General features: G+C 40.8%; 2 protein-coding genes across 2 annotated transcripts in view; one reads left to right on the top strand and one right to left on the bottom strand.

Annotated features, from left to right (window-relative positions):
* The first annotated feature begins 306 nt into the window (after nt 1-306).
* The window catches only part of b3gat2 (beta-1,3-glucuronyltransferase 2 (glucuronosyltransferase S)), a 56,464-nt gene continuing 29,117 nt past the window's right edge, over nt 307-27,653 (top strand). Inside the window, exon 1 of the mRNA XM_085369581.1 lies at nt 307-840. Within this exon, the coding sequence (XP_085225707.1) occupies nt 307-840 (534 nt within the window). The remainder of the gene's footprint in view (nt 841-27,653) is intronic.
* Nucleotides 26,025-27,472, bottom strand: LOC146620378 (uncharacterized). The gene is made up of 2 exons (XM_085369818.1): nt 27,402-27,472; nt 26,025-27,153 (listed from the first exon to the last, which is right to left on the bottom strand). Exons 1-2 carry the CDS (start codon nt 27,470-27,472, stop codon nt 26,025-26,027), a joined length of 1,200 nt encoding a protein of 399 aa, XP_085225944.1.

Raw genomic sequence — 27,653 nt, 5'->3', positions numbered from 1 at the left:
GAGCTGGAGGAGGGTAGGAGGACGAAGAAGCACGCAAGTCCCATCCGAGAGAAGAGGAGGGGGAAGAGGAGGAGTAGTGGAGACCGGAGAGACGGTCCCGCCGGGACAGGGGGGAGAGCGGCGGAGGATTGTGTGCTTTACATAGTTTGCAATGGACTCAGCACGCTGCTGTGTGCGGGCGGGTTGTTGGGAATCAGCTCAGTGGATGTAAGGGAAGAGCTTCTTGGAGTTGCGGTCGGTCGTTCTTCGCCTTTCCGTTTGCGATGGAGTGAGAAAGACCGCGCGCACGGCAACTTCATACCAGCCATGAAATCTGTGTTTTTCAGCCGTTTCTTCATCCTGCTGCCCTGGGTCCTCATTGTCATCATTATGATTGATATCGACAGTAAAAGAACGATCCGGGCTCCAGCAGCCGGTCGGACCGGCAAGACGCAGCGAGCCGTCCGAACCGGCGCACCGGGGATTGGTGGCTCTCAGAACCAGTCCGCCCTGCCGATTATCTACGCCATCACTCCCACTTACGGCCGTCCTGTGCAGAAAGCGGAGCTCACCCGACTGTCCCACGCCTTCCGTCAGGTGCCCCGCTTCCACTGGATCGTAGTGGAGGACTCGACTGCGCGCACGGAGCTGGTTGCGCGGTTCTTGGCCCGGTGCGGGGTGCCGTATACCCACCTACATGTGTTCACTCCCCGGAGGTTCAAGCGCGCCGGGATGCCACGCGCCACCGAACAGAGGAATGCGGCTCTGACTTGGCTCCGGCAGCACCGGAGCAGGCGGGACTCCGGTGTGGTTTTCTTCGCGGATGATGACAACACGTACAGCCTGGAGCTGTTTGAGGAGGTAATGCCTTGCCTTTGTTGTCACTTTGCGTCATAGTTATCTTTCATCACAAGAGTATCGTGAGTGTGGAGTGGGTCTGCAGAAGTGTGGAGTAGCATCTCTGACTTTTCTCCACTAAAATCTGTCGTTTTACGTTTGCATGACAACAACATCCACACAGCTCTATCTCCGTAATATAAACTTTTAAATACTACGTAACTACTGCGTTGCTTTGTCACCTGATATCTGTGTATTACCTAGGTTTGATGTGAGCTCCTTTACTCAGTACATCTTCACTCTCAGGGTAAAAATCCGACTGTCTTTGCGCCAAGCCCTCAAAGGTCACAGGAATTCCCCCTAGTGGTGTTACTGCAAAGAAATTCAAGCCTTCACAAATAGAAGTCCCCCAGTTGTCTGTGTAGGTTCTCAGTCATCCTTGGAACGAAAAGCAACTTCAGTGAAGAAGCTTCTCGGATGAGAGGTGAAACACCTTCAGAAAACTTAAAGAAGTCCAGTCGCTTTTCTTTCCAAGCTCTTTAAATCCTCCAGTTCTTCATGTTGACAGGATCCCACTGGTAAACACCCTGCCTGAGCTTCAGACCCCAGTCTTCCTCAGTCTTAGATAAAATGGTAAAACTGCTCTGGTTTTAAGCGATTGTGTCCAAAATGAGAGAGACTTTACCAAATGATGAAAATGAATGAGATGAAAAGAAAGGAGTAAAGACAATGATGGGAAGATGGAGAGTTGAGAAGAATGAATGGAGACTGTGGTGCTGCAGTCTTCTGTCTGTTAGCCCTGAATTAATTTAGTTAGCTCTGGATTTTCTTGGAGCTCTTTGAGAGTTATTTTGAATTTCAGGAAGGTGTACTTTTTTAATTACTTAGATGGATATGAACATTAAATATTTCATATAATCTCATGTAAAATGCTCTGAGGCAATATTTCCCCTAATAAGAGGCACTGAAAATCGAACTGCATTGACTAGATGTGGACTGCGAAGCAGACCTAATGATATGCCAGTATTGACCTTCTCGACTAGTAAAGTGATACCTCCATACAGAACAACATCTACATGCGCTGTGCTGATGCATGACTGTTGTTTGTATCTTTGGGAGTTTCTTTTAACAGGCATGCTTAAAGTGAAGCCTGGGTGTATTCCTTTAGCAAAGTGCGTAGGTAATGAAGACAAAAACAGCAGAAGCATAATAAGCAATAAAACAGTCCTCTCATAAATGAGAGTCTGGAAGAATGCCTCTAATTGCCCCTCTCGCTGATTACTGCCCATCACTGATAACTGACTGCAAATCTAAAATTACTTTAGTTTGTACCAGTAATGAAATTTTAGAAGGCAGAGCATTGTGAAGTAAATTCAGAATAGTGCAACTCTATATACACATATGCGTTTGTATATTGATTTTCTCTATCTGAACATTTCCTGGCACGCTGCAGAATTTAAAAAACAAATGTATGTTTACTTAGAAAGGCTTTTCCTGTATCCATCACTACCACTGCCCGTCACAATTTCCTAAAGCCCTTCATGTAGTTCTGAATTGCTTTTTTCTGTGGCAAACAGTCCAAGCCCCAAAAGCACACAATTTGCAATGATGTAAAATCTATTAAAAACAAACAAATATTCACATTTCAGATCCAAGCAACAGTTCATTTTTGCTCAATAAATTACTTAGTGAAGGTTAATAAATTAGTAAAAATATTTGTAGAGTAATTTTCTGTAATTTGTGCTCATTATTTACACCATGCAGAATTTAAATAAAATAAATAAACAGAAAAAAAACTAGAACTGCAAACACGTCGAGAAATATCCTCATTTCTAAACAATATATTGTTATAAGTGTAGAAGTCAGGCCTATTTAATTGAAATTCGAACCTGACTAATACCGATGCCAAAATATGGTGATTTAAAAATCCAATGTGCCACATGACACACACACACGTGTGTGTGTGTGTGTTCTTTCATAGACAGGAAACAAACAGATTTCCCTAATATTTGTTATGTATACTTATTCACTTGTTCACTTGCTCTGCCCATCTCTCTTGGAACAACTGATTGTTGTCTGTGGGAATCCAACTGTGTTTTCCGAACAGGGACGTGGTAGAGTGTCCCCTAGTGGACAGAATATGCAATGTTTTTTCTTCATTATTTATTTTTTCAATCTTTATTTATTGAAATCGTTCAAATGCCGCTAAAGTAGAGCAGCTAACATCTGTAAATCAGAAGTTACAGTTAAACTACTGATTCAAAGTGCACATATTTGCATACAGAGCAGCACTGAAAAAGCTGAAAGGCTAACATTGTAGATTAGAGGAACAAGGACAAGAGTGAGTGGTTGACTCAATGATCTATTGGACACTCACAGTGCCAACACAGTCTTCAAACTGATGGACCTAACCACCAGGTATGCAAAGGTTCAGGTACAGACTTGTTTCAGAAGAGCAGTGACGTGATTAGGCTTCCTTCTTTAGACGATTGTCCAAATAAGTTCACCATCCAAGACACAAACATTAAACACTAAGCATAAACATTGTTGGAATGTTCAAAGGGCCAATAAATCCAATACAGCAGAAGTAATTATTTGCATCACTTAAGAGCATAGAAATTCTAATATAACAACAATAACATGCTGACTTTAGAAAGCACTCCCCTCTGTTGCTTACTCAATGGTGCACTTGGGCAAAAATCCACACCATCCTGAGCCCAGAGTACCAAAGTACAGCCTCCTCTGAGTCTCAGTGCTGTATTCGCTGACTTTGGCGGAGTGTAAAGGCCGTCCATTTGATTTGTTGATAGCACATTGTCTTCTCTCTGTCCTCCTTCCTGTTTCATTTCCCAGTCCTCTGTGCAGTTAATGGCCTGTCATAGAGAGATAATAGGCTGTCATACAGCAGTAATAACCTGCAGAAACTGTCCGCAGCTTTAGACTGATGACAGTAACTTTGCTCAGTGGGTGGCAATTTCACATTAGGAAACCTTACATCATTTCAAGAACAAAAATGATTCATGCAACTAAAAAACATTATTTCACAATAAACCTTCAGAAAAATATATCCACTGTGAGATTTTAATATCATGGCAGGCATGCTTTTGTAAATCTAGGTATTAAAGGGTGAATTTAGATGGTCTTAAGCCTTTCATTATACAAGACAACCTTGTGGCTAGAAAGCAATGTCTTCGTAGTGTGACTACACAAAAGTTATAGTCTTCATCTTGTTTTATTTCCGCCGCAGTTAAGTATGCTAATACTAAAACTGGATCCTTGATCACTCGTCATCATCAATAGTTAATTTTACACACCTGCCTCATAGGGATAGATAGAAAATGGGCAGTCAGGGTGTATCTTGTAGTGTTAGAGGTACAGCTGCTTGTCACTGGGCCCTAATGTACAGCTGCTGTATCCTTTTCAATTTTCTACAATTTAGAAAATGCTGTAAATAGTTTCTGATGTGTGCCATTCGTCAGAACGTAGGTGAACAACACAAAAACAAAAATGGTATGTTCTCACAGCAAAGTGTTAGGGGCATCAGCAAGGATGACTAACACCTCACAGGGTTAAAAATGTGCTAAATTAGACACAGGGTGCCTATTGACATATTGTATTTCATTATTCATGCACACAGTTGGAAATGAACTGTTTCAAATCTCTATCTGTCCTCACTGGTAACAGAAGGAAAGGACAATTTAAACCCATCCTTTGCTGTGAGACATTGGGACTAACTTCTTTCTCCATCTTTCAAAAGGCAAACAGGTTTTTTGACTGGTAACAACTGTCCCTTTTTATTTTATCCCTACTTCCAAGCGTGTCTATGCTACATTTCTCATTGTTGTTGGACAAATATTATCAAGACATACACATTGATTAGGATGTCACTTTATGTTATGTTTATCTTCCCTGGAGGACAAACTATGTGATGGGCACATGTCTGGAATAAGCTAATATTTGGCCTGACGAATATAGGCGATTTATTAGCTGAGCTACTTAACAGCAGTGGCTGAGTGATTACAGTGAGCAGTTACCTTTCATTATAGATAAGTAAATATTATAGATAAGCCATGGAATTAATGTACTATACTTAGAGTGAAGAAAATCCAAACTTAATGCATTTTTGAATGAACAAAACTAGACTGAAAAGTGAGAAAAAAAGTAAAAGTATTGCTGTTTTCATGTCTTTCTTTATGAATTCATGTTTAACAGCCTCTGCTAAAAATGACATTTTAAAAGCAAATAATGATTTTCATTGTATGACTTTGTGTATTAACCCACCCACTTATGCACCAGCTCCACAGAGTAGGGGTAATTTTAACATAGAGATGTGTACTTTTCCAAATCCTTCAAGCTGTAAGCTACAGAACAATTATGTAACTGATCATTTATATAATGTATGGTTACTGCTGGATATATTCAGGCTGAATATATAAACCTCATTCAGTATTTTGAGATTAGCCTCTAAACCTGACCATTTTGCATGTGGCTAAAACAAACCCTCCAAACCGCCGTAAACTTTCCATGCCAGCTCTTTAGAGCAGCGTTTCCCAACCACTGTGTCACGGCACATAGGCGTGCCATAAGGAAATGATCCAGTGTGCGATGGAAGATTATCTGGTTCCACCTGATTAGTACTCTAAGCACCTGGCGTGAGTAACGGGCAGAACAATTACATTCTCTTCCACTAGAGGGCAGTGCAACTACTTGCTCTAATTAAATGGGTTGCCAACTTCCAGTAAAACAGAAGAAGAAGATGAAGAAGCAGTGAGATAATAGTCACGATGCAGCGCAACAAATGTTCTTCCATGCTGAACTCTGTGTTTGTGTGGTTGATGAGATGTGCTTATACACACCTGAAACATCTACAAAATCAACTTGATCAAAAAAAAAAGAAATGGCGCAAATTCTTCCTCCTTATTCTGCTTAATCCCCACAAAATATTTGCATGGATTTTATGCCTCTGGTCTATAAATGTGTAAATATGAATTAGGAGTTAGTGTTGGGGTTGTCACTGATGACAACTTGATTTAAGAGGCAAAAAGTAAGGCATTTCTGACCTACAGTTGTGCAGTGAACAACTGCTGGAGGAAAATCAGCGTCATTGGGTGCTGATTACATGAAAATAACGTCCAGGCTGTTATCCTAAAAGAAGCAGGCTACAGGCTACTGTTGCAGAGTACTGAGCGAAATGTGTTACCCCAAACCTGTTCTCCTCCCCCCTTATGAAAAATACATTGGTACCAAGCAAATGTTTAACAGGCCTCCAAAGTGTTTCCCATCTTTCTCCGGCATCACAGTCAAAGCGACAAGTCAGGTGGAAAAGCATACCATTAAGTCGAGAGCTAAAGGGTGTATTCTTCATTTCTGCACATTAGTCAGGCCTCAGTTTGGCACGGTTTATTATTGCACATGACACGTTCCGGCTCAGTCGCCTCCCAGCACTCAATATACTGGCAGAAAATGCAAGACTCTGCATTTAATGCCTCCCATACAATTATGGCTTGATTGGCCCTTAACACAGAAGCCTGTTGGTTTCTTCAGGTGATTTTGTATTTTTGCCCTTAGAAATCAGTGTGCTGTCGTCATGGGAACGTCCTCTTTCCAGACCACATTTCTTTAGTTTGAATCGCACAGATTTTTGTCTTTAAAAATATCAGAACTTTCAGGTAACTTCTCGTGAGGACAGACAAGCTTGTAAATTGCACGTAAACTTCATTTATACCCACCGTAATGGAATTGTTACAGGGTCTGAAAATCTGTAAGGGGCAGTAAATGAGGATTCGTTGATGGTTTGGGAGTTATTTTAGGAAACTAGTATGTCCCATTGCACAATGGTAGGATCTCTCTGGTTGAGGGAAAATCAAGAGGGGCCAAGGGGATTTTAATTTGGCTATCCATTAATGAGAAGTAGCACTGTACTGCACTCAACAAATTGATATGTGAGATCTGGGATTGCATTGACATTGCTAAAAGGATGTCCAATCATAGAATCAGCTTGGTTTTAAGTCCTACGTTGTTCTTTGGAAATTTCCTCTTGACTCATAAAGTAATCAGTTTAATGTTAAATGCTTCCTCTGCGATAGGCTTTTTGCGTTTTGTAGGATTTATCTAGAGCCTTGGAAATAAAACTGGCAGAGGCACAGGCCAGAAATCAAGATAATATGATCAAGCCTTGTTGATGATATAAACCCAAACTTTTGTTTTAAAAATGTGTTGAGGTTTACCAAATCTGTATTATCCTTTAAAAGCTTGCTCGTAATATTAATATGTAAATTGTTCATTTAAACATACTCACCAATAAATCCAGTATTTCAAGCCTAACCCCTTCTTTCTCTGGGTGAGTTTCTTGGTGCACAGACCGTCAGCATTAGCTGCGTAACAAGCAATCAGGAAAATTAAGCTGTGCCATTTATTTTTTTTCCTCCACTCTCCATTCCTGAAAAGCTGACTCTGGGGATGGAGGCTTTTTCAGCTGACGGCAGTATGGCAGAGCTGTTTGATTCAGCTGCAGCAACCTGTCAGCCAAGCAAGACTTTCGTCAGACCTGTTTTGAATAATTGAACTCCCCTGGCCCCGAGAGCTCCATAGCATTCACAGCAACTATTTTCTGGAGCAGCTACTGTAGGAAACAGTGCTGAAGTGTGACTCAGGAACACCTTTCTTGGATGGTTCCATAGTAGTAGTAGTAGTAGTAGTTCCATTAGTAGTTCTGTGGATGGAAGATTTTTTGAATTTTGAATCAGATGGTTCATTCTCTAAATACTTCCAGATTTTCTTTATACTTTGATGTGGTATTTGTTTTTCCTTCTCTCACATGTTTTACATCCCACTGGGGAGTCAGTTTGATGGTCAGTAATGATGTTTTCACTGGAAACATCCCAAAGACACACATATATAAACATCCAATATATCTGATCACATCACACAGCAGACTCCAGCCTGCGAGCGGCAAGCTGATGAGGAGGCAGCACAAAGAGAAACTGGTGGGATAAAGGAACCAGAGGGAAATGGGAAATTCAATTTCCTCTAACCCATATGAGCAATTATCATAATTACATAGTGTAGTGGGAGAAGCGAGGGGTGGCAGGGTTGTAATGTCAGGGAAGTGAAGCAGAAAGGAGACAAACCCTGCAGAGAGAAATTGTCCGTGGTAGGGTCGGTGAGAGGATAAGGAGGGTGGAGGGAGGAAGGTGGTGGAAAAGCTGAAGGCTTTTAAGGGCCAATGTAAGTGTAAAAAAAGTGTTATGCACCAGCTCTCTGCTTATTTCCACTGCCTTTTTTATCTGAATTGTCAGTTTGACGAAACACCCTCCCCGTGCTCTCTACTCCCTCATCAAATCTCCTGCATTCTCTTATTCACCAGGGTGTGTAACAATGACTGGGATGCATCCACGCTGAACAGAAGCTGTTTTATTTGGAGATAAATATTATGATTTCATAGTTTCATCATAGTTTAGAATATATCTACTGGTAATATTGTATAATGTCACAGAAATATTGAAATTGAATTTTGGTTAGCAAAGATTGATGTGATGGTTTTTTTAGCACCTGTATGTGAGGATGTTGGTAACAGTGGGATGTTTGATGATGCGTTGCATTGTTGCAGTCATGGAGGTTCGTGGATAATTTTATCTGCTAATTCAACATATTGATCACTGGCTGGTGTCCTTCCCTCAGGATGTGTTCAACATTAGAAGGAGCGTTGAAGGACATAGTCCAAGCTTTTGGAAAGTAGGCTTATTTGCATTCTTTCAGAGAAACATCCGTCTGATTTATTTGTGTTAACACCAGTGTTGGGACTAACGCGTTACTTAATAACGCGTTACTGTAACGCGTTATTAAGTAACGCGTTACAGTAACGCGTTACAGTAACTACGTTATTATTGTGGTAACGAGCACGGTAACTAGTTATTATGCCAAAATCAGGAACGCGTTAGTCGTTACTGGGATTTAGATAGGCTCGTTACTCGTTACTTCGTGTGGTGGCATCGCGGAGCTTCCACAGATTCAGTAACATTAGCAAGTGGTGGAGGTCAGCAGGTGGAGGAGGGAAAGGGGAGGCAGGAGGAGGAGAGATCCGAGGCAGCCGCTGGTCCGAGTGTCAGGTGAACTGAACTTCAGGTAAGAAGTTATGACCTGCAGTCTATCTGGGTCAGATATGAACCAAGTTTAGGTGGAGTTTATTTTCGTTATGCTGACTTTTTCCGTACTGCGTACTAGCTAGCATGACGGAGTTTCTATACAGCTGGGTGGTGCTATGATGTTACTGATGTTGAACTTTATTTTGTTCATAAGGTTAGTTAGTAGAGTTGCCAACCGTCCCGTAAAAAATAGAATCGTCTGGTATTCAGAGAAAATATTAGAACAAAGAACACTTCTCCAACATGTGGCAAGGACTCCAGACCATTACAGACTACAGGACCACCAAACCCTCCCCCGCATCCTCTGATGTCTCCTTCCTCAACGAGCTCAAGAACTTTTATGCTCGTTTTGAGCGAGGGAACCCCACAACCACAACCAAAGCAGACGTGACGCCAGACCACCAACCTCTGACTCTCTCCCCCACCGATGTAGGAGCGGTGCTGAGCAGGATCAATGTCCACAAGGCTGCAGGCCCTGATGGCATCCCCGGGCGTGTTCTCAGAGCGTGTTCTGAGGAGCTTGCAGGAGTGCTGACAGACATATTCAATCTGTCCTTGGCCCACTCTGTGGTACCGGCCTGCTTCAAATCCACCTCCATCGTCCCGATACCCAAAAACTCCAACCCATCTTGCCTCAATGACTACCGCCCAGTAGCACTCACCCCCATCATCACTAAGTGCTTAGAGCAGCTGGTCCTAGCACACTTCAAATCCTGTCTCCCCCCCCACCCTGGACCCCCACCAATTCGCATACCGCCAGAACAGGAGCACAGAGGATGCAGTCTCCATCGCACTGCACTCTGTCCTCTCACACCTGGACAACAACAACACCTACGCCAGAATGCTGTTTATAGACTTCAGTTCAGCATTCAATACAATCCACCCCTCACAGCTCATCAGGAAACTGACAGACCTGAGCATCAGTTCCCTCATCTGCAAATGGTTACTGGACTTCCTGACCAACCGCCCCCAACATGTCCGGCTGGATAACCGCTGCTCATCTACAATCACAGTGAACACCGGTGTACCACAAGGCTGTGTGATGAGCCCTTTCCTCTACTCCCTCTTCACCCACGACTGCAGACCTGCTGATGGTTCCAACACCATCATTAAGTTTGCAGATGACACCACGGTGATTGGCCTCATCAGTGACAACGATGAGGCCGCCTACAGGGAGGAGGTGGATCGTCTGGCTGAGTGGTGCGACACAAACAACCTGCTGCTTAACACCGAGAAGACCAAGGAGCTCATCGTGGACTACAGGAGGAATGCTGACCCACATCCACCCATCCACATTAAGGGGACGGCTGTGGAGCGTGTGAGCAGCTTCAAGTTCCTGGGAGTCCACATCTCCGAGGATCTCACCTGGACGACCAACTGCTCCAAGCTAGTCAAGAAGGCTCACCAGCGCCTCTTCTTCTTGAGGACTCTGAGGAAGAACCACCTGTCCTCAGACATCCTGGTGAACTTCTATCGCTGCACCATTGAGAGCATCCTGACCAACTGTATAACAGTCTGGTACGGGAACTGCTCTGCCTCGGACCGGAAGGCGTTGCAGAGGGTCGTGAAAACTGCCCAGCGCATCGCCGGAGCACCACTTCCTGCCATGAAAGACATCTACAGGAAGCGGTGTCTGAAAAGGGCTGGGAAAATCATCAAAGACCCCAGTCACCCATCACATGGACTCTTCACCCTCAAACACACAATAATAACACGGACTGAACCACCACTCACAACCACTAGCACTTTATATAGCCTCTGTAGGAATTATCCACATATCTCACTTATCTTAACTGCACTACTGTATAGTTCTGTGTAAATAATCATTCTGTACATACAATAATTTTTAATCCTACAACTGTTTATAACTTGCATAGTTCCCATTTCTGTATAACTGTATATCTCAGATTTCTGTAAAGTTATTTATTTCATATTTATATCCTGTACATAGCTTGTACTCACTACAGCCTGTACATACCTATAGTTATAGAATATTCATAACATACTTCATACCGTGTACATTATAACACACCATAATAGACCCATTTCTGTAATATACTTAAATATCTATATTATTGCTAATATATATTGTAATATACCTATATCATGGCTAAAGCACTTCTGGATGGATGCAAACTGCATTCCGTTGCCCTGTACCTGTGCATGTGCAATGACAATAAAGTTGAATTCTATTGTATTCTAATTCTAAAATATTAGGCGTTTCGTATTAAGGTGAAAAGGAATGCAGTTTGTCCCGTACATCAGCTAGAATGGAAAAAGACACAAAGCTGGAGCTGCACAGCTGCCTCTTCTTCTCTCATTCTCTCCCCCTCCCTCTCCTGTTTCTACTTCAATCATGAAACTGATCAATGATCAGCTGATTGGCTTTTCTCTCTTGTTTGTTTATCGCCCACTTTGCGCCAGAAAGAGGGAACCAGCGGAGGTCGCGCTAAACAACAGCAGCACGTTTAAGCTTGATCAGCTGTTGTTAGAATTTATTTGATATTAATTTCTAGTATCAGCTGATTTTTGCTGGAGCCACAGCTATAAAAGCTGCTGGTCATGATGTCGGTTTGTTTATCTGGTGAGAGGGAAACATGAAGATGAAACCAGGAGATGTCCTTACTGAATCATCAGAGCTGAACAGGTGATGGAGAAACAGGTTTACCTTTTAGGTGACATGAATGAGTTGAAGTTATGAACTGTTTCTGAGAGACAAATAACACCAGGATCCTTTTTCTACGTAGCTGACAGCTGGTAACTGTGCAGGGACGGGTCTAAAATGTCTAGCTTTTAAAAAATAATTATCTGAATCTAACAACAAACGATTGATAGATTGATACATATTTACCATCAAAACTGTGTACATCACTGTCACAACAGCGTTTGTTTTCATTCAAAGGCTTTATCATCAGCAGATTAAACTGATTAAACATGCGACCCCTCTGGACAGCTGAGACAATGAGACAGCTAAACAACAACAACAGCTGGTTATAAGGTTACATTACACCAGGTAATATTAGGCTCGGGTGTCTGAGTGTATGAGAGTTAATTTGCTAAGGATCCGAGTCCAGCAATGTTAGATCCGCTTAAAAAAAAAGCTCTCATTCAGGGACAAAATGGTCTTAAAAACATAAATAGTTTTTGTTGTGTGGGCTGATAATGTTGTTTTTGTTTCTGGATGGATTTAACCAGGATGAACAATTTCATAAACACAAATATTCCATTCATTACAGATGTGACGGATTGTTAACTGAACATTAACTGGGATGATCCAGAAAGTCAATGAGATATAATGCAGATTAGGAAACAGGAAGCATTCAAGGACTTACTGGTATTCACAGTCAACTGAGGAGGAAGCTTTGTCCCAGATTAATTATAAACAATTGCTAAGTTATATCAATACAAATTAAAACAAGTACACTCAAAGAGCTCAATACTTTATTACAACATGCTACGTCAGCCTGTTATAGCATCAGTGTAACATCGTAGGACATCATATAGCAAAAAAGTGTGTTGTACAGCTCTGTCCGAGCTCTTTCGGATGATATATTGCTCGATATAGTTTCTTGGAATTTTTTTTTTCCTGTCAACTTTGACCTTGGGTGCTAACAATGAAGGTCAAGGTCAGATACACACATATTTGGTGTGATCTGGACCAGAATTTCACCAAAATTAAATCAGCTCGAGCTGTTATTGGTATCTACTATCATACAAAATTTGAAAATGATATCTTGAATCCTGTGGATGCTAGACTGCTAACAGACAAACCAACAAGCAAACAGCATTGATGACATAGTTCCTCCCTTTGGGGGAGAATAAAACCACTGGATTTACCATATTTTCCTTGTACACAGAATTATGATGTGTATACAGTAAATATACACTTACACTGATGCATTCGCATTTGACAGCAGATGTAGAGAGGTGCGAATATTCTCCTTTACGCGCACGTACCTTCAGCTCATCAGTTTTTGCCACATAAACCCATAAAGCCTTGAACATGCACACATATCATGCACCATTGCATCAGTTTCATAGCCCATACTCAGCCCCTCTAATTCGAGTCATTCATTTTCTCCTACCTCATTTCTCCCCCTCCCTTTTCTCCGATTGCCTCTGCCGTGCATATTAATAACACGCAGATAAAAATACGCTTGATTAAAATCGCAGCCGGCCCAGCCACCCCGGCACTCGTCACTGCGCGTAAACAACACAATGATGGCTTGCTCCCTCCGGGCCAGGAGGCAGGAAACGAGAACATCCATAATGGATTTCATATACTTCATCATCCAGAGTCTCTTTGTGTGTACACACAATTCACTTCTCACCTATTTGTTTGCAGAAAGGGGAGTCAGAGTTGATTACCCAACCAAGCTCTGGTGCTCCCAGACAGAGTGTCCTGGCTGCAAGTCAAATGAAATGTGATTCTTCTCAGCACTGGATGTTTTACCCCCAGCTTTTCTTTTGTTTACTTGTAAATAGCATGCGTTTACTGACTGAGCTGGCGCCGCTGTAATTTGTCAGGACTTACAGGTTGTCGAGCGCTCGGCTGCATCTGAAATTATTTTTCATGTGATGAATTATTTGTTATCCCAGCGCGGCGTCTGCCCTCTGGTGAAGATATTCATGTTGATAATGAGACGGGAGCTGCGGGCTCCACTATACGTCCTGAACTGATGCAGGATATAGAACGAAGGCCTTCACAGATCTATCAGTGAAGCAAAGAGAGTGTGGAGAGTCAGAGCTTGTCACCAAGTGTTATCAGATGGAGGGGACGAAATGTCAATTTTCTTGAGTCATTTGCTTTTTTTCCCAATTCTACGCCCATATCTGTATTTGTACACATAGATTTATTTTTCTCCATTAGAGCATTAGATTGCACACCTGCAGGCCTGAACTAAAAGTCAGGTGACAACCAACTCAATAATAATACCAGCGATTCATGGCTGGACCCACTTGGCTGAGGTCCACCGCCTCATCTAGAATCCAAAACACAGTGGTTATTATCCTGAGGGCTTGTTGATTGTGGGGTAGTCTTATCACTTTGTTTCTGCTTAGAGTCAAAATTGGTCCAGAAAGACAACTGCACCTCAAAGAAAGCGTGTGTCAAGAAACTGGAAGTATTCCAGCAGTGGCTGCTTTCCACAGTCAGCTGAGGAAGAAACCCTTTGCTGCATGATCCTTAGGTCATTTAGCCAGACAATAGTTCTCAAGAATCAACCAACCAAGGCAACCGACCTCTCTAGGATTAGATTTAGAACTTGAGTTATCTTACCCATCCATTTCTTATCCATTTGAGGTCCGAGTAATCATTGACCCAACCATAACCCCATAACCCAGACACTAGGCAGTCAGAATAAGTCAATTTTTAAAAACTAGATTTTTTTTCCCCAAGTCATGAAAATCAGGGAACAAGGAAGAGAAGACCATTTAACCAAAACCAAACTTTTGGTTGGTGTCTTTTTATTCTTTTTAATCTTCTTGGAACAGCAAATGAAAAAAAAAACCTTTAAGAGAAAACTTATGATACTGAAAAGGACTTCATTTCAAAAGTGACTGCCACACACATACTGAACATACTAAAACCACCTGCATTACATTATAGTCCATTGAAAGTTTTAAATGACTTTAAAGTTTGATTCTTGTGTGAAGATGTGCTGCACCTCTCAATTGTTTATAAAAAATATTTTGTGGCTTTTATCCCCATATAATAGCTTGCAAGGCAGTGGCATACACTATTAAAGTAGAAAATATAGTTAGACAGACTTTATTTCACAGGACAAATCCATCTATCCAGCGTTTCTTGTTTGTTTTTTACAAAGTGAGTTCCCCCTTCTCTTCTTAGTCTGTGCTCACCTGTCAGCTTTGACAGAAACATCTGTATTTGCAACCAGTTCTCATTTCCACAGGTCAAATGTTCCTGTTTTGTCAGAGCCACTGTCTCTCAGGGATACACACAACCTCCCCTGTAGGCTGCTGGAATAGCTCCAGTTTCCTGACCTGCTTTTGAACTTTGTCCTCCTTAAGAAAAGCCTCTTTAAATATGCCACAGAAGCCAACAACACATAAAATATAAAAATGAAGAAAGAAAAAGCATCTGTCCGAGAGCTGTGAGAAATCTGTTGCCTTATTCCTGCTTCTTATTTTCAAGTCAAGCCAAAGTGACCCTCATGTCACTGGGAAATGAACCACTGCTCACAGTGGGCAGCCAGCCACTGTTAACATGTTACTGCCTCCTCCACTGGCAGTTACAGCCTCTCAATGTACATTTTCAGCCGTGAGCCTTCCCGTGAGCTGTCCATGGTGCTGAAACACAAACTGTGTTTTTCATTCCTCTGGGAACTTCCATTACAGATCCAGAAAAGTTGATGTTGTTATGAAACACCAACTCAAAATGATTTGTTTGTGTTTGTGAGGGGCTCAGGGGGTTGGGAATCGCATCTGTAACCGGAAGGTCGCCGGTTCGATCCCTGGGCTCTCTGTCCTGGTCGTTGTGTCCTTGGGCAAGACACTTTACCCTACTTGCCTACTGGTGTTGGCCAGAGGGGCCGATGGCGCGATATGGCAGCCTCGCTTCTGTCAGTCTGCCCCAGGGCAGCTGTGGCTACACCTGTAGCTGCCTCCACCAGTGTGTGAATGTGAGAGTGAATGAATAGTGGCATTGTAAAGCGCTTTGGGTGCCTGGAAAAGCGCTATATAAATCCAATCCATTATTATTATTAAAAGTTTGAGAGTTGCTTCACACGGTTTAGAATCAAAACACAAGAATCACAGCTTTTATGGTGTTTTCACGAGAAACAGGGAGCATGGGAGCTAGCATGTCTAACTAAGCTCGTCCCCCTTTCAGCACAACTTAAATAGTTCTGATTGGACCTCGTCTTCTCGGCCAGAAAGAAAAGGTCACTGAGAAAAACTGTGATAAAAATCACTGGTCAACAAAATTAATACAAAATCTGTACAATAAGTACAATGACATCTTTTTTAGGATGTTAGATGTTTTGCTTTAAATACTTTAATTGTTAATTGTCATAGTTTTCTTCATTGGTAGGAGGCATTTAGGAACCTCCAAAAGACAAACTGTGTTTGTCATGTTGGTCTAAGATGAAATCACCCAGAATATAAATGCCACAAATTTGGAACCAGCGGTCAGTTGTACCTAATCTGAGCTCACCACAGTGAGATTACCCCTCTTGACAGAGAAAGAGTGAGACAGCAAAGGTATCAAATACAAACGATACAAACTGGCAAACAAGTGTTTGTGTTTTTGATTGAATTGCTCCTTGGCTCCACTTCTTTTTCAGCTTTTCATTCGTCTTTATTCTCACCCTCTCCTCCACCTTTCCTTCCATCATCCTTTGCCTCATACTAATGTAGAGAAGCAGAGAGACGCTGTTAGATACGACTGTTGAACGCGTGACCCGTCAGGGCCAAAGATGTTCCCACAGCGTTCAAATGTAAAGCAAAGGAATCTTGACCAAGCACATCGATGTTTGGCGCTGGTGCAGAGATTGGCCTCACATTTCATTATTACAGAAGACAGCAAGGTGTCTATTATTCAGACTGGATGGTCCTGGGAGGCACCTTTTTATTCATATACAAGCTTGTGATTTTTAAAAGGTTTTGATAATGTGTGCTGGCTTCTGTGTACAAATATACAGTATCAGCATCAATATTCAATATATTGTGCTATACTATACTGTAATATAGTACTATAGTGGGATCCCCCATTATTTAAAACCTGTTCAGGTGAAAGAAAGTGATTTGCCCAGCATTGGAAAGAAAAACTCTTAGTCTTTCTTTAAGTACAGGTGTGGACAGAGAGCATGTACGGTCCACACAGAGATGTTTCAGCTGAAGGTTTGCCGTTCTTATCTAGAAAAAAATTTATTTTGCGTCCACAAGCTCCGCTGTATGCTCTTGTAGCAAACTTGTTGTTTTCCTTTTCATTGTTTTCCTTCCTCTCTTCAGTCCCTGTGGGGGACGTGTGGAGCTTGTTCGTGATTTCAAACCTGATCATAAGGGTGAGGTCTGCGGTTTCTGGCTTTCTGACAGAGTTGTTTGTGTTCTCCGGTTCTCACAGGATAGCTCACTCTGGGAGTGACGCAGTACAAGACTAAAACCAGCCTTTGTAATTCTTCTGTTTGTTGTCATCCTTTATCCAACATCATCATTTTGCTGTGGTCTGCTGTAATGAATAGACTTTATTGATTTCATAAAGCCGAATGCCAGAACGTGTGTATTCTTTCCTTCCTAGTGTACAAACTATTTGCACATTGCTTTGACAATATGGATTTACTCACCTTCCAGTGGAAAACACACATTAAAAAGCATGCGCACTCACTCATATACACATTCTCTACACTCCCTAAAATAGAAGCCTTCTGTGCAGAGGATTACATTCAGTGTTTTATAGATATTTTTCTTTGAGTCAATGCTCTCAAAGGATTGCTGCACTGTTGGTGAGTCTTTAAGCCGTTGAGTGAAACAGGACTTCAGCACAAGAATTTTCCCAGATAAATATATGATATCTCCGAACAATAAGAGCTCGAAATAGGAACAAAGTGCTTTTGTTAGTATTAAAAATTAAGAGATGACAGAAAACTGTTTCATAAAAGATGGAGTGAGCTTTCTCTGGTTTACTCCTAAATTGGCAGTACGCTTGATGCATTTAAGCAATAAAGGACTGAATGCAGAGCTGCAGTTAGAGCTGCCAAGTGAGACACCTAAGAAGTTCCTGTATGACAGTCTGTATATGAAGTCTAACAGTTGTTCATCGTTAATTTCAGAAGATGTGGTCAGATGTGTTGAAGGCACACTGGACTGCCCCATATCGAGCCTGCTAACTTTTTCTGTGCCCAAACGTCTGCTGCATCGGCTGCTGTGTATGTTTTTTGTTCATTGTGCTGCACTTTGGTCAGAGGGGCCGATGGCGCGATATGGCAGCCTCGCTTCTGTCAGTCTGCCCCAGGCCAGCTGTGGCTACAACCGTAGCTGCCTCCACCAGTGTGTGAATGTGAGAGTGAATGAATAGTGGAATTGTAAAGCTCTTTGATGCAATCCATTATTATTATTATTATTATTATTATTATTACTGCTGTGTGTCTTGATGTTTCAGTACTCCACATCAGAGTTAAAAAAATACTCACTTTTCGTTCTTGTCATTTCGATTTTGTTATGGAAAATGACCACATAAGCATACAAGTGCTGACTGCAAATAAACTACTGGCTTGGTGTTTTGTCATAACAGATGCATAGTTGCGTGCAATTTTGTGTTTTTCCATCCATATGGCAGGATTTGTCTTTGCCAATGGGGCACTTGCAGGTGCTTTAGTTTACTGACTGACCCTCCACAAGTTCCAGCTCGTTCTCCAGCCTGCTGTCTCCCTGGAGCGTCAATTAGCGCCGTCAAATCTGCCGCTGTGGCTCATTTACAGACACACTTTCCTTTGACATCTGGTTTCTGACACACTGGTTTTTAGCACTAGTGCTGTCCACGAGCAGAGCGACTGCTGACAAGAAGCACATTAACCCAGAAAAACCACATCTTTGTAAACCTAACCAAGTAGTTTTGAATCTAACCAAGAATGTTTCAGCACCTAAACCAAACAGAGTAGTGATTTAAATTGAAAGTAAAAAATATTGAGCTATCCCTCAGCCTCCTAGCACATACACGCATTTATCAAATCCTGCTCTTATATCGGCAACTCCCATTAAGAAAGAAATCAACCTGGAGCAAATAGTTGAAATATACAATAATTGTCAATAATGTTCAGTATACGATATCATGATGGTCCTGGTGACTTTATTATTATTACTACCTAAAAATAGTTTTAATATAGACTATTCTAAAAGTAAGATGGCCTTGCAGTCACATTGAGCCCAGTCTAATGGTCGAGGTTGAACAAGTACACGAGTACTGCTGATACTACTACTGCTCAAAGAGTATTTGTAATGTTGCTAAAACTTTTAAAAGACCGCAGACTCACGGCATCAGTTTAGTTTGCTGACTGTTGCTAATGTAAGCACGGCCAGCACCAGCAGTCTGTTTCCCTGCAGATTATTGTGCACACCTGTGCACAATGTATTCATGCATTATGAAAATAAATATGCATTTAACCAATATTTCTGATGCTAACCAGTGGGAGCAGCAGTGTTTACTCTTCTAGTAGACAGCAACAGAAAGGAGGAAGCAGTTTAGGTACACACTAATAATGATCTTCCTCTTAACTTACTGTAGATGTGAAGAGGTGATGGAAGTCAAAGAGATTAATTTGGTCAATCGTGATGATGTATTGTAACGAAGCTGGATGTTTTTTGTTACAATAACTTACATGATTTATGCAAGACACCCTGACTTGTGTAGCACGCCAGGACCACTTCCCATAATTATTTGACCTAACTAATCTGATGAGTGCATCAAGTTCTTAAATAACTGGAATTTGCATCTTACACGATATAAGATATTAAATTTACATTTAGAGGGGTGATGTGCCTTATACCATGTGGCTGAGGCCATTAAATTACACTCATTAAATTACAAGTATCCTTTAATGCCATGCATCAAATTGTTTCCTAATGCTGTTCCAAAAATCCAGCAACGCAGATTATAGTAATTTGCATACTTGCACTGTGACAGGGTCACACACACACTAAAAAGTTTGCTTTTGCATTTGTGGTTAGAATTCAGCTTTTCTTTGAGATGTGAAAGGAGAATTATTTTTGGAGGTCACTATAGACATGCTGCTGCCTCTGCTTTTATTCTTTCCTTTCATTCTGCTTTTTGGTTCATTACCGGAGATGTAAGACACAGTTTGTATCTGTCTGAAAAGGCCTTGTCTGGGAACTGTCATCTCTCCTTTACATGGTGATGGAACTCTGGTGAACTTAAAAAGGTGTAGGACTCATTGATGCTTTAGAAAAAACTGCTTTTAATTCACTCAATTTCAGTTTAAACTCAGTTTTATTTATTTACAGTAGCCTAAATTCACAACAACACAATCCTATCATATTATAGAGAAAAGCCCTACATTTAGACGATCCCCTATGAGCAGCACTTGGCGACAGTGGGAAGGAAGAACTCCCTCTTAAGAGGAAAAAGCCTCTGGCAGAAGCAGGCTCAGGCATATGCAGCCATCTGCTGAGACTAGTCAGGGGTACGCTGGGAAACAGAAAAGAAACTTCACTTTGCAAGTGGACGTGTGCAGTGACCTGAAAGTTCACGTTAAGCTCAAAACACCAGACTCGTGCTGTACCTGCCTTTTTCTAAGCCTCCCTTCTGTTTGCTATTCTGTTTGTGCCTCTTTTTGTCACATTATTTGATTCATCTGCCGAAAGGGCATCGGGGAATGACAGTGTGTCCTGTGCGCTCAGCCAGCCTTCTCTGTGCAAATAAAGGTTTAAGTTTGTGCTGCAAACTTTTTTCCATGGCAGCAGCAGTCTGCAGATGATGGCATGAAAACCCAGCATGCGCTAAAGCAGTTTCCACTGAGCAGAATAATGTACCATCTGTTGAAACACTGTCACCCCACAGCTTTGTTTGGCTCCCAGCAAACATTTTGACATTGAACTGTTGTTGATAGGAAGCACTGCGCCGTGTTGAAAATGAAAATTGAGACAGCATCTGTACTTGGCTGTTTCCTTCACCAACCAAAAGACTGCATTTCAGGGATCCAGAGCTGCTGTGATCTTTTTTATCATACACATATAATATCATGTAAAAAACTTGATTTTGATTCCTGCTTGAAATCTTGAAGGTCACGTGTTTATTCTGAATCAATTCATTATGCCCCTCTAGATCAACAGATTCCCTGTAACACGTAAGTCCACAGTCTGGACACGGTTCCACTTCGACCTGACGAATGAAAGCTATAAACCGACATCAAGAACATTTACTTCAGTATGCAGAGGTTCAACCAGCATTCATATTAGACAGATGTATTTTAACTAGGCTGTATAATGGATTATTGACTTCTTACTCCTTTTTTTCCAACATCAATATGAACTTGGTCATACTCATATTTCGCTCAGCTGTTGAGTTTCTGACTAAACAAGCAGCAGATGTGAATTGATTTCCTCTAAACCAACACAGACACTTTTAAAACCAATTTTAGGCAAAATTGACAATTTAATAACAAAATTCTGCAGAACAGAGGTGTTAGGGTGAGTGCAAAGCATTTTCTTTCCTGTTCCAATATGATGAGGAAACCCTGGCATCTGGGATCTGCAGATATCGAGTACCGATCTGATGCTGGTGTTTGAATTTAGGAAATTCTGCAATGTTCAGTAACGTTTTAACATGCTTAAAGATCTAAATTTATACAGCCAAGTACATTTTTGGTATTAATTTAGAACAATTCCGCCATGCACGTATAATAATAACTTAAGTGTGATGTAATGTGTATTTTGGTTTCAGCGATCCACTTAAGTTTTGTTTGTTTGTGTTTCAAATCAAACGAGCCTTCTGCTCCACCACCTCTGATTTCCATAAAAATTATATGGTAGAAAATGTGAACATTTATAAGGATTACTGTGAAATTTTAGCTTCATGTATCAAATACTTTTCAAGGCAGATTTTTTTGAAAAATGCCCAGCCTTTTTGTTGCACGTTGAAATCTGAGGCAATGTTTTGATCTCAAAGTCTATTAAATACAAAAGCCTGAAATTTTCACTGATTTTTCTTATCAAAATAAATCAGACTCTGTCATTTGGGACAGATAAAGAACATCAAAAAAATATCAGAGTATTGATGGATTAAAATGTGAAAGAAAAAACATCCAGCACTCCTGAAAAGCCTCATATGTGAGCACACATTCATTAAAAACATGCAGATTGTATTTTGTTGGCATATTTTTCATTTTTGCCACCATCAACTATCCAATAAGGCAAAATGAGACTGTAAGTACCAGAGAAGTTGGTTAGCAGCCTCTGAAGATTTGCATACTGATTCATTAAAAAAACAAAAAGATGTTGTAAAATATGCTTGAACAGCCATTATTCTGCACAGGCAGACTGCCCAAGTAAAGTCTGTGTGTGGGAGACAATGCCTTGGTCTGTGACTGGCTGAAAACACGTTCTGAGTGAACCCAGTAGGTGTGTGTTGTATCACATGTAGTGACTGAGAAACTCACTAATCAAACGATGGGTAAACACATTTATCGTGCAGAAATGCCGACTGATTGAATGTTTGACAATGAATTGTGCCAAGGACATAGTCCATGGCAAAATTTACTGTAGGGCTGTAACTGGTTTGCTATCACATAAGGTTAGGTTTAATACAGTTTTCTATAGTGATTTCTAACCTTGCTATTTGTAGCTCTGTTCCAGCTGATGTGATAAATATTCATTAGAAAGTTACAGTTTGGTGAAATTCTTCTGATATGGAGCATTGCATAGATTTTCTTTGGGAGCTGTTTCTCACGCAGAAATAATAATCTAGGAGACGTGACCTTTCTTGAGGACACAAATGAAGCGGTTTTGTGTTTTCTCCACGGCATTTGCATGATACTTAAGAAAACAGCAAGAAGCTTGTAAAAAAACAATGAGAATGCACTTTGAAAGTGTCTGAAAATGACTGATTGTGACTTGTAAAGCCCCCTGTGAACACTTAAAAACCTAAAGATAGACATTTTGTGGTGGAAAATCTGGTTAGTAAAGGCAGGCTAAAGCTAAACGTGTGTTCTAAAAGAAAATCAAATCTTGGTCTTCAAAGTGTTATTGTTAGAAGAAAAAACACTGGGCTTGCTGTAAATCCAGCTGCAGATTCTAAATATGTTTGCATGAAGTTCAATCCAGCGCTCTCTAATAATGTGTCAAACTGTACTGAGCTTTGAAGTGCTGCATTCAAAACCAGGAGATCCTTAGCAGTCAAACTGGGACTTAACTGCTAAGCCATATTAACGATCGTACTCCAGGAACTATCTGGGAACGACGAACACACCGAGCCTGCCTTGCTCTCTACCTCCTCTCCTTTTCTTTTCATCTGTGTTTTCACAAAGCAGAGGAGCCGAGTCTTTGAAAAATGACCTGAGAGAGAAAGGCAGACAGCAGCAAAAGAGGAACAAGGGGGAAGGGTTTTAGCGTCGCACAGGCAAACTCAAGGGGCCACAGTATTAATGGGGAAAGGGCTTCAAAGCTGTTGGTGATGCACAGGGGCCCCAAGCAGGAGATGAGGTGTTAGGGTGCTGGGTGGAAAAAGATGGAAAGAAGAGAAATGAAAGGGAAGGAAGAGGAAGGGAAGCGAGAAGACGCTTTTCTCTTTTCTGTCAGAGTGAGGTCAGCCACTAACTAAATGTTCAGCTTATCCTCTTCCTCTCATGCTGTGGAATCTTAGGTCTAGGCGTGCTTACTGGAAGAAGAATAAGGTACACTTATTATCTTTGACACTACTGTATAACTAAATGTCATATTCCATGTTTTCTGCTTCTGTTGCTATGCTGGAACACAACAAAGATTGCCAGCCCATTAAAACTTTTGTTCTTGCTGCTCTGAAATCTTTGAGTGGATCACTGGAAGTTTGCATTAGACAGCAGATAACAGATGGACGTGGCCGCCCTGACTGAACAAGCTTATAATAGTCTTTTCACTCACTGTGTGTCTACACAGCACTCAGCATTTAATCATTAGTTATTATTAATCTCTGGCCCTCTTCCACAGCGTTTCTTTTGTCCTGTCTTTCTCCCATCTTCCCCAACAAATCGTGGCAGACAGCTGCCCCTTCCTGAGCCTGGTTCTGGCCAAGGGAGTTTTTCCTTCCCACTGTGGCTGAGTGCTTGCCTGTAAGAGGTCATCTGGGGCTTTCTCTGTATTATTGTAGGGTCTCTACCTTACAGTATAAAGCATCTTGAGGTGACTGTTGTTGTGATTTGGGCTATATAAATAAAATAAAATAAAATTAGTGTTTTAGGTGCTGTGTTGTTGTTGTTGTTGTTTTTTTGGAGCAGAGGATAAAGTGCTAAGATACAGTCCCGATCAAAAGTTTAAGACCACTTGAAAAATGGCAAAAAATCATATTTTGCATGGTCACCATTTTTTCCTCTTATTTCAAATTAAGAGGTGTTTCCAGTCCCTTTGCAAAAGGTGTATCAAATCAAGACCTAGTGATTCAGTCTGCTTTTACAAACATTTGGGAAAGGAAGGGTTGTTGTAAAGAGCTCACTGAATTTGAGTGTGGTGCTGTAATACGATGCCATTGATACAAGTCAGTTGAGGTTATATTATATATATACGTAGTGATATGTATGAAGTGATAAAGCTACATGAAAATGAATGCTGTCTTTGTTAGATGTCATGCCTTGTGTATACTCTTTGTTTGCTTGATTGAGATTTGTAATTTATTGAACTGCTCAGGTTGCTACTTGTTTGAACTTGCAAATCCACTGAAGCTTAATTAAAATGGGCTTTTAGTTTGAAATGGTTAACTCATTTCAGTAGTGAATTCAATACAAAGCTTCATCACCTTTTATTATTGTGCACACGTGCAGCAGGACTTATCTTTCTATGTATTAAACACAAAAAACACATATAGAAACACACACACCTGTTTATTTCTGTTAAAGAAGAGTGCCTCATACAGTGCATGCTGGGACATCTGTTACTATGCTAGTTATGCAAGGTTAATTTAATGGGTTGAATGAACCCTGAGATCTGAGCAGAAAAATCAGTTTTGTGATAAACTGACTTTAATATTACAACATTTACATGCACAACATTTGAGAACTGTGCTAAAATCTTATCCAACATTTTATGGTGTCATCAGTAGCAGCTTACAGTTTGTTCAGTTCATTCAGTTTCAGAACTCCAGTCACTGAGCTCAATATGTGTTTTGCCTGAGGAGGACATTCTTTAATTAGGCTGTCAGTAGCAGATTGACAGCCCCTCCACCCCTCAACTAAAACATCAATATTAACTGTTAACACAAATTTAATAGGCTATCAGTTTTACTTGTGCTGATTCACCTCCATCCATCAGGTGAGTAGTGACCAGTATGGGCTTAGTACCAGGGACAGGTACAAAGAATTTTCCCCTCTGTGGAACTCCATGGAAAATCTCTAAGTGTGAAACCGTCACTGGTGATGACCCCACCAACCCTAACCCTAAATTTAAGCAAGTAGGAAATATAATTTAGTTTTTATGCAATTGTTCTCCCAACTCCTAGTAATTAAGGAACAAAGAAAATAATAATTTATAATAAGTAGGTTCCCCTCTTCTCCAGATGTTAGGATTATGGTTACTACCTATGATGACCTCAGAAGGTTAAAACAAGGTAGAAATATTCACTTTATTCAGAATTATTCTATATGAAATACCTTAGTGAACATGAACTTTTCAGAGTATTTTTTATTTGTCTACTGCCCATATGCTCTCAGCTATTCTTTGCACAGTGCCAAGTCTCCTCCTGCTTAGAAGTTTGCAAAGAGCTGTAAATCCTCTCTATATTGTGCTGGGTCATTCCTACTATTCGGTGCCATTTCAGTGTGATCACTCTTCATCAAAAAATACAAAATTTTGAATTATTTTAACATTTCATCTAAAAGAGGGATTTTCAACCTATAAGAAAAATGTATTGGTCCAGCTAAGGATATTATATTATAATATTTTTTAAAATCAAAGTCTTTACCATGACGTGCCAAATGTCCACCCTGTTACAGGACATTCAATTTTCTATTAATAACTGTTTTGAATGCACAGTTATAGTAATATTTACATTTTCTAAAAGCTACAATGTCCCTTTTTAAAATCTGCAAGGAAATTTCAAGGAAGTATTTTAAACAAGCATTATATTGAAAGAAGACAGGTTCAGTTTTAAGACACAGTGTAATTTCAAAAGATTGTTTTTAGATTCAAAGGGAATATTAAAAAAAATTGGCTCCATTTTTAAGTAACTTAATTTTGCTGATTCATTCCCTCCCAATAACCAAAGAGACATGCATTATGTTTGTTGATTTGATTTAATTAACAAAAGAAACACACAGGTAACAGGGTGGACAGAGGAGAAACAGGGTGGACAGGAGGTAACAGGGTGGACATAACATCAGTGACAAAAAATACCACCTTAAAGAAACTTCAAAAATCTACATGTAGCAGACATTCATCGTTTCTCAGATTTTCTCTCAGTTGTCTGTAGGCCCTATACTGCCATCGGATATTAAAGACGTGCCGCCTAAATCTGAGTAGTCCGTCATGAAATTCCCCTGCAAGTGCATCCTCTGTTGTCATGACAGTTGTCTTCACTGTAATTGTTGACTTTTTACCAGATACCTCTCCATCATTTAATTTTTCATTCTCTTCTAGAGACCACTTGGTAAAGGCTATCTCTGTGTTGTTAGGAGGTCTCAAGAGTGTGTGTGTTGTACTGAAACAGTCTTTGCACTCACCGTATGCACAGACTTTGGATTTAGCATCACACATTGTTGCATCTACCATCTCTTCAATGTGTTTTGTTGCTGACAGACCTTGGACATACAGGGCATTGGCCATGAACTGTAAGTTCTCATGTGTCCTGCACTGACAGGTTTCACGATCAGCTTCTGTGGGCACCACAACCCAAAATGGTCTTAAGGTGCAGAAACAAGAATATGAGACCTGATGCTCAGTTTCTGAAAGAAACTTATGGTGCAGATTCTTCAGTGAATCAGTTAGCAAACGTTTCTGTTTTTTTATTTTCTTTTGAGTTACAGTTTGCTTTCGTCCTGTTGTCATCCGACTGACGTCATCTCTTAAGAAGAAGGCCTTTATTTTCTGCTTGCAATCAACTGGTAATCTATTGCTTTCCTTTCTTTCAAAGGTTATGAGCCCTCCATCTTGTCTTTGACCACGCTTTTTTGAAAAGCCTAGAGCTGTCTGTGCAGCCCTCTGTAGCCTGTATTTCTTTATAATTTTTCCTATTGTCGTTTTTGCAATAATTTGCCTCTCTCGTTCCTTTTTGGTGTTTTTGTATTTATTCCTGATTTCCTCAATGATTGATTCCTGCAGTAATAGTCTTTTCCTAATTGTGTTGCTAACTGTTTCATGACGCAGCAGTGCATCCACTTTAGAACGTGGGGATTTTTTTTCCCCACCCAAACGCTGGCACCTCTTCTTGTATTTTTCTTTTTTTCTCTTTTCCTTTTCCAACAAGGCCTTTAGCTCTTTAATTTCATTCTTGAGTCTCCTTCTTCCCTGTCTAATATTCCTTCGTCCAACAATGTATTGCCTACAACACAGGAAATATTGTCACAATTATTATATATATATGTTTAGATAAATGTTTAGATACAGTATAAGATAGACGTTGGATATTATATGTTTATAATGTATTAGGCAGGTAGACTCACACACACACACACACACACACACACTCACTCTCTCTCTCTCTCTTTTTAGGGCAAAATCACGTTTTATCATTCAAATACAAAATCTACCTAATCAGCAAAGCATTGAACTGTCAACTCTTCTTCTAACCTTGAGGGTCCTGGTTGCGGGGCATTTTCTGGCTCTAGGGAATATTCTGGACTTAGGGGAGGAGTATTCATAGCCTCAAATTCTGTCCTGCCTTTGGCACTAGCCCTCTGCTTTCTTTTCCTTTCTCGCCACTGCTTTCTCTGTGCTCTCTTCTGTCGTTCACTGAGATCTGCCACTTTCTTTTTTTTCCCCTTCCTCTCTGTCCTTTCTCCACTTCTCTTTCTCTTTATTGAGATATATCTGTCTTCTCTC

The sequence above is a fragment of the Diplotaxodon limnothrissa genome, linkage group LG13 (assembly GCF_057381915.1).
Source record: "Diplotaxodon limnothrissa isolate DT_005_m linkage group LG13, D_limnothrissa_male_GT1.1, whole genome shotgun sequence".
Classification (NCBI taxonomy): domain Eukaryota; kingdom Metazoa; phylum Chordata; class Actinopteri; order Cichliformes; family Cichlidae; genus Diplotaxodon; species Diplotaxodon limnothrissa.
This window is presented reverse-complemented; position numbering and strand designations above follow the sequence as displayed.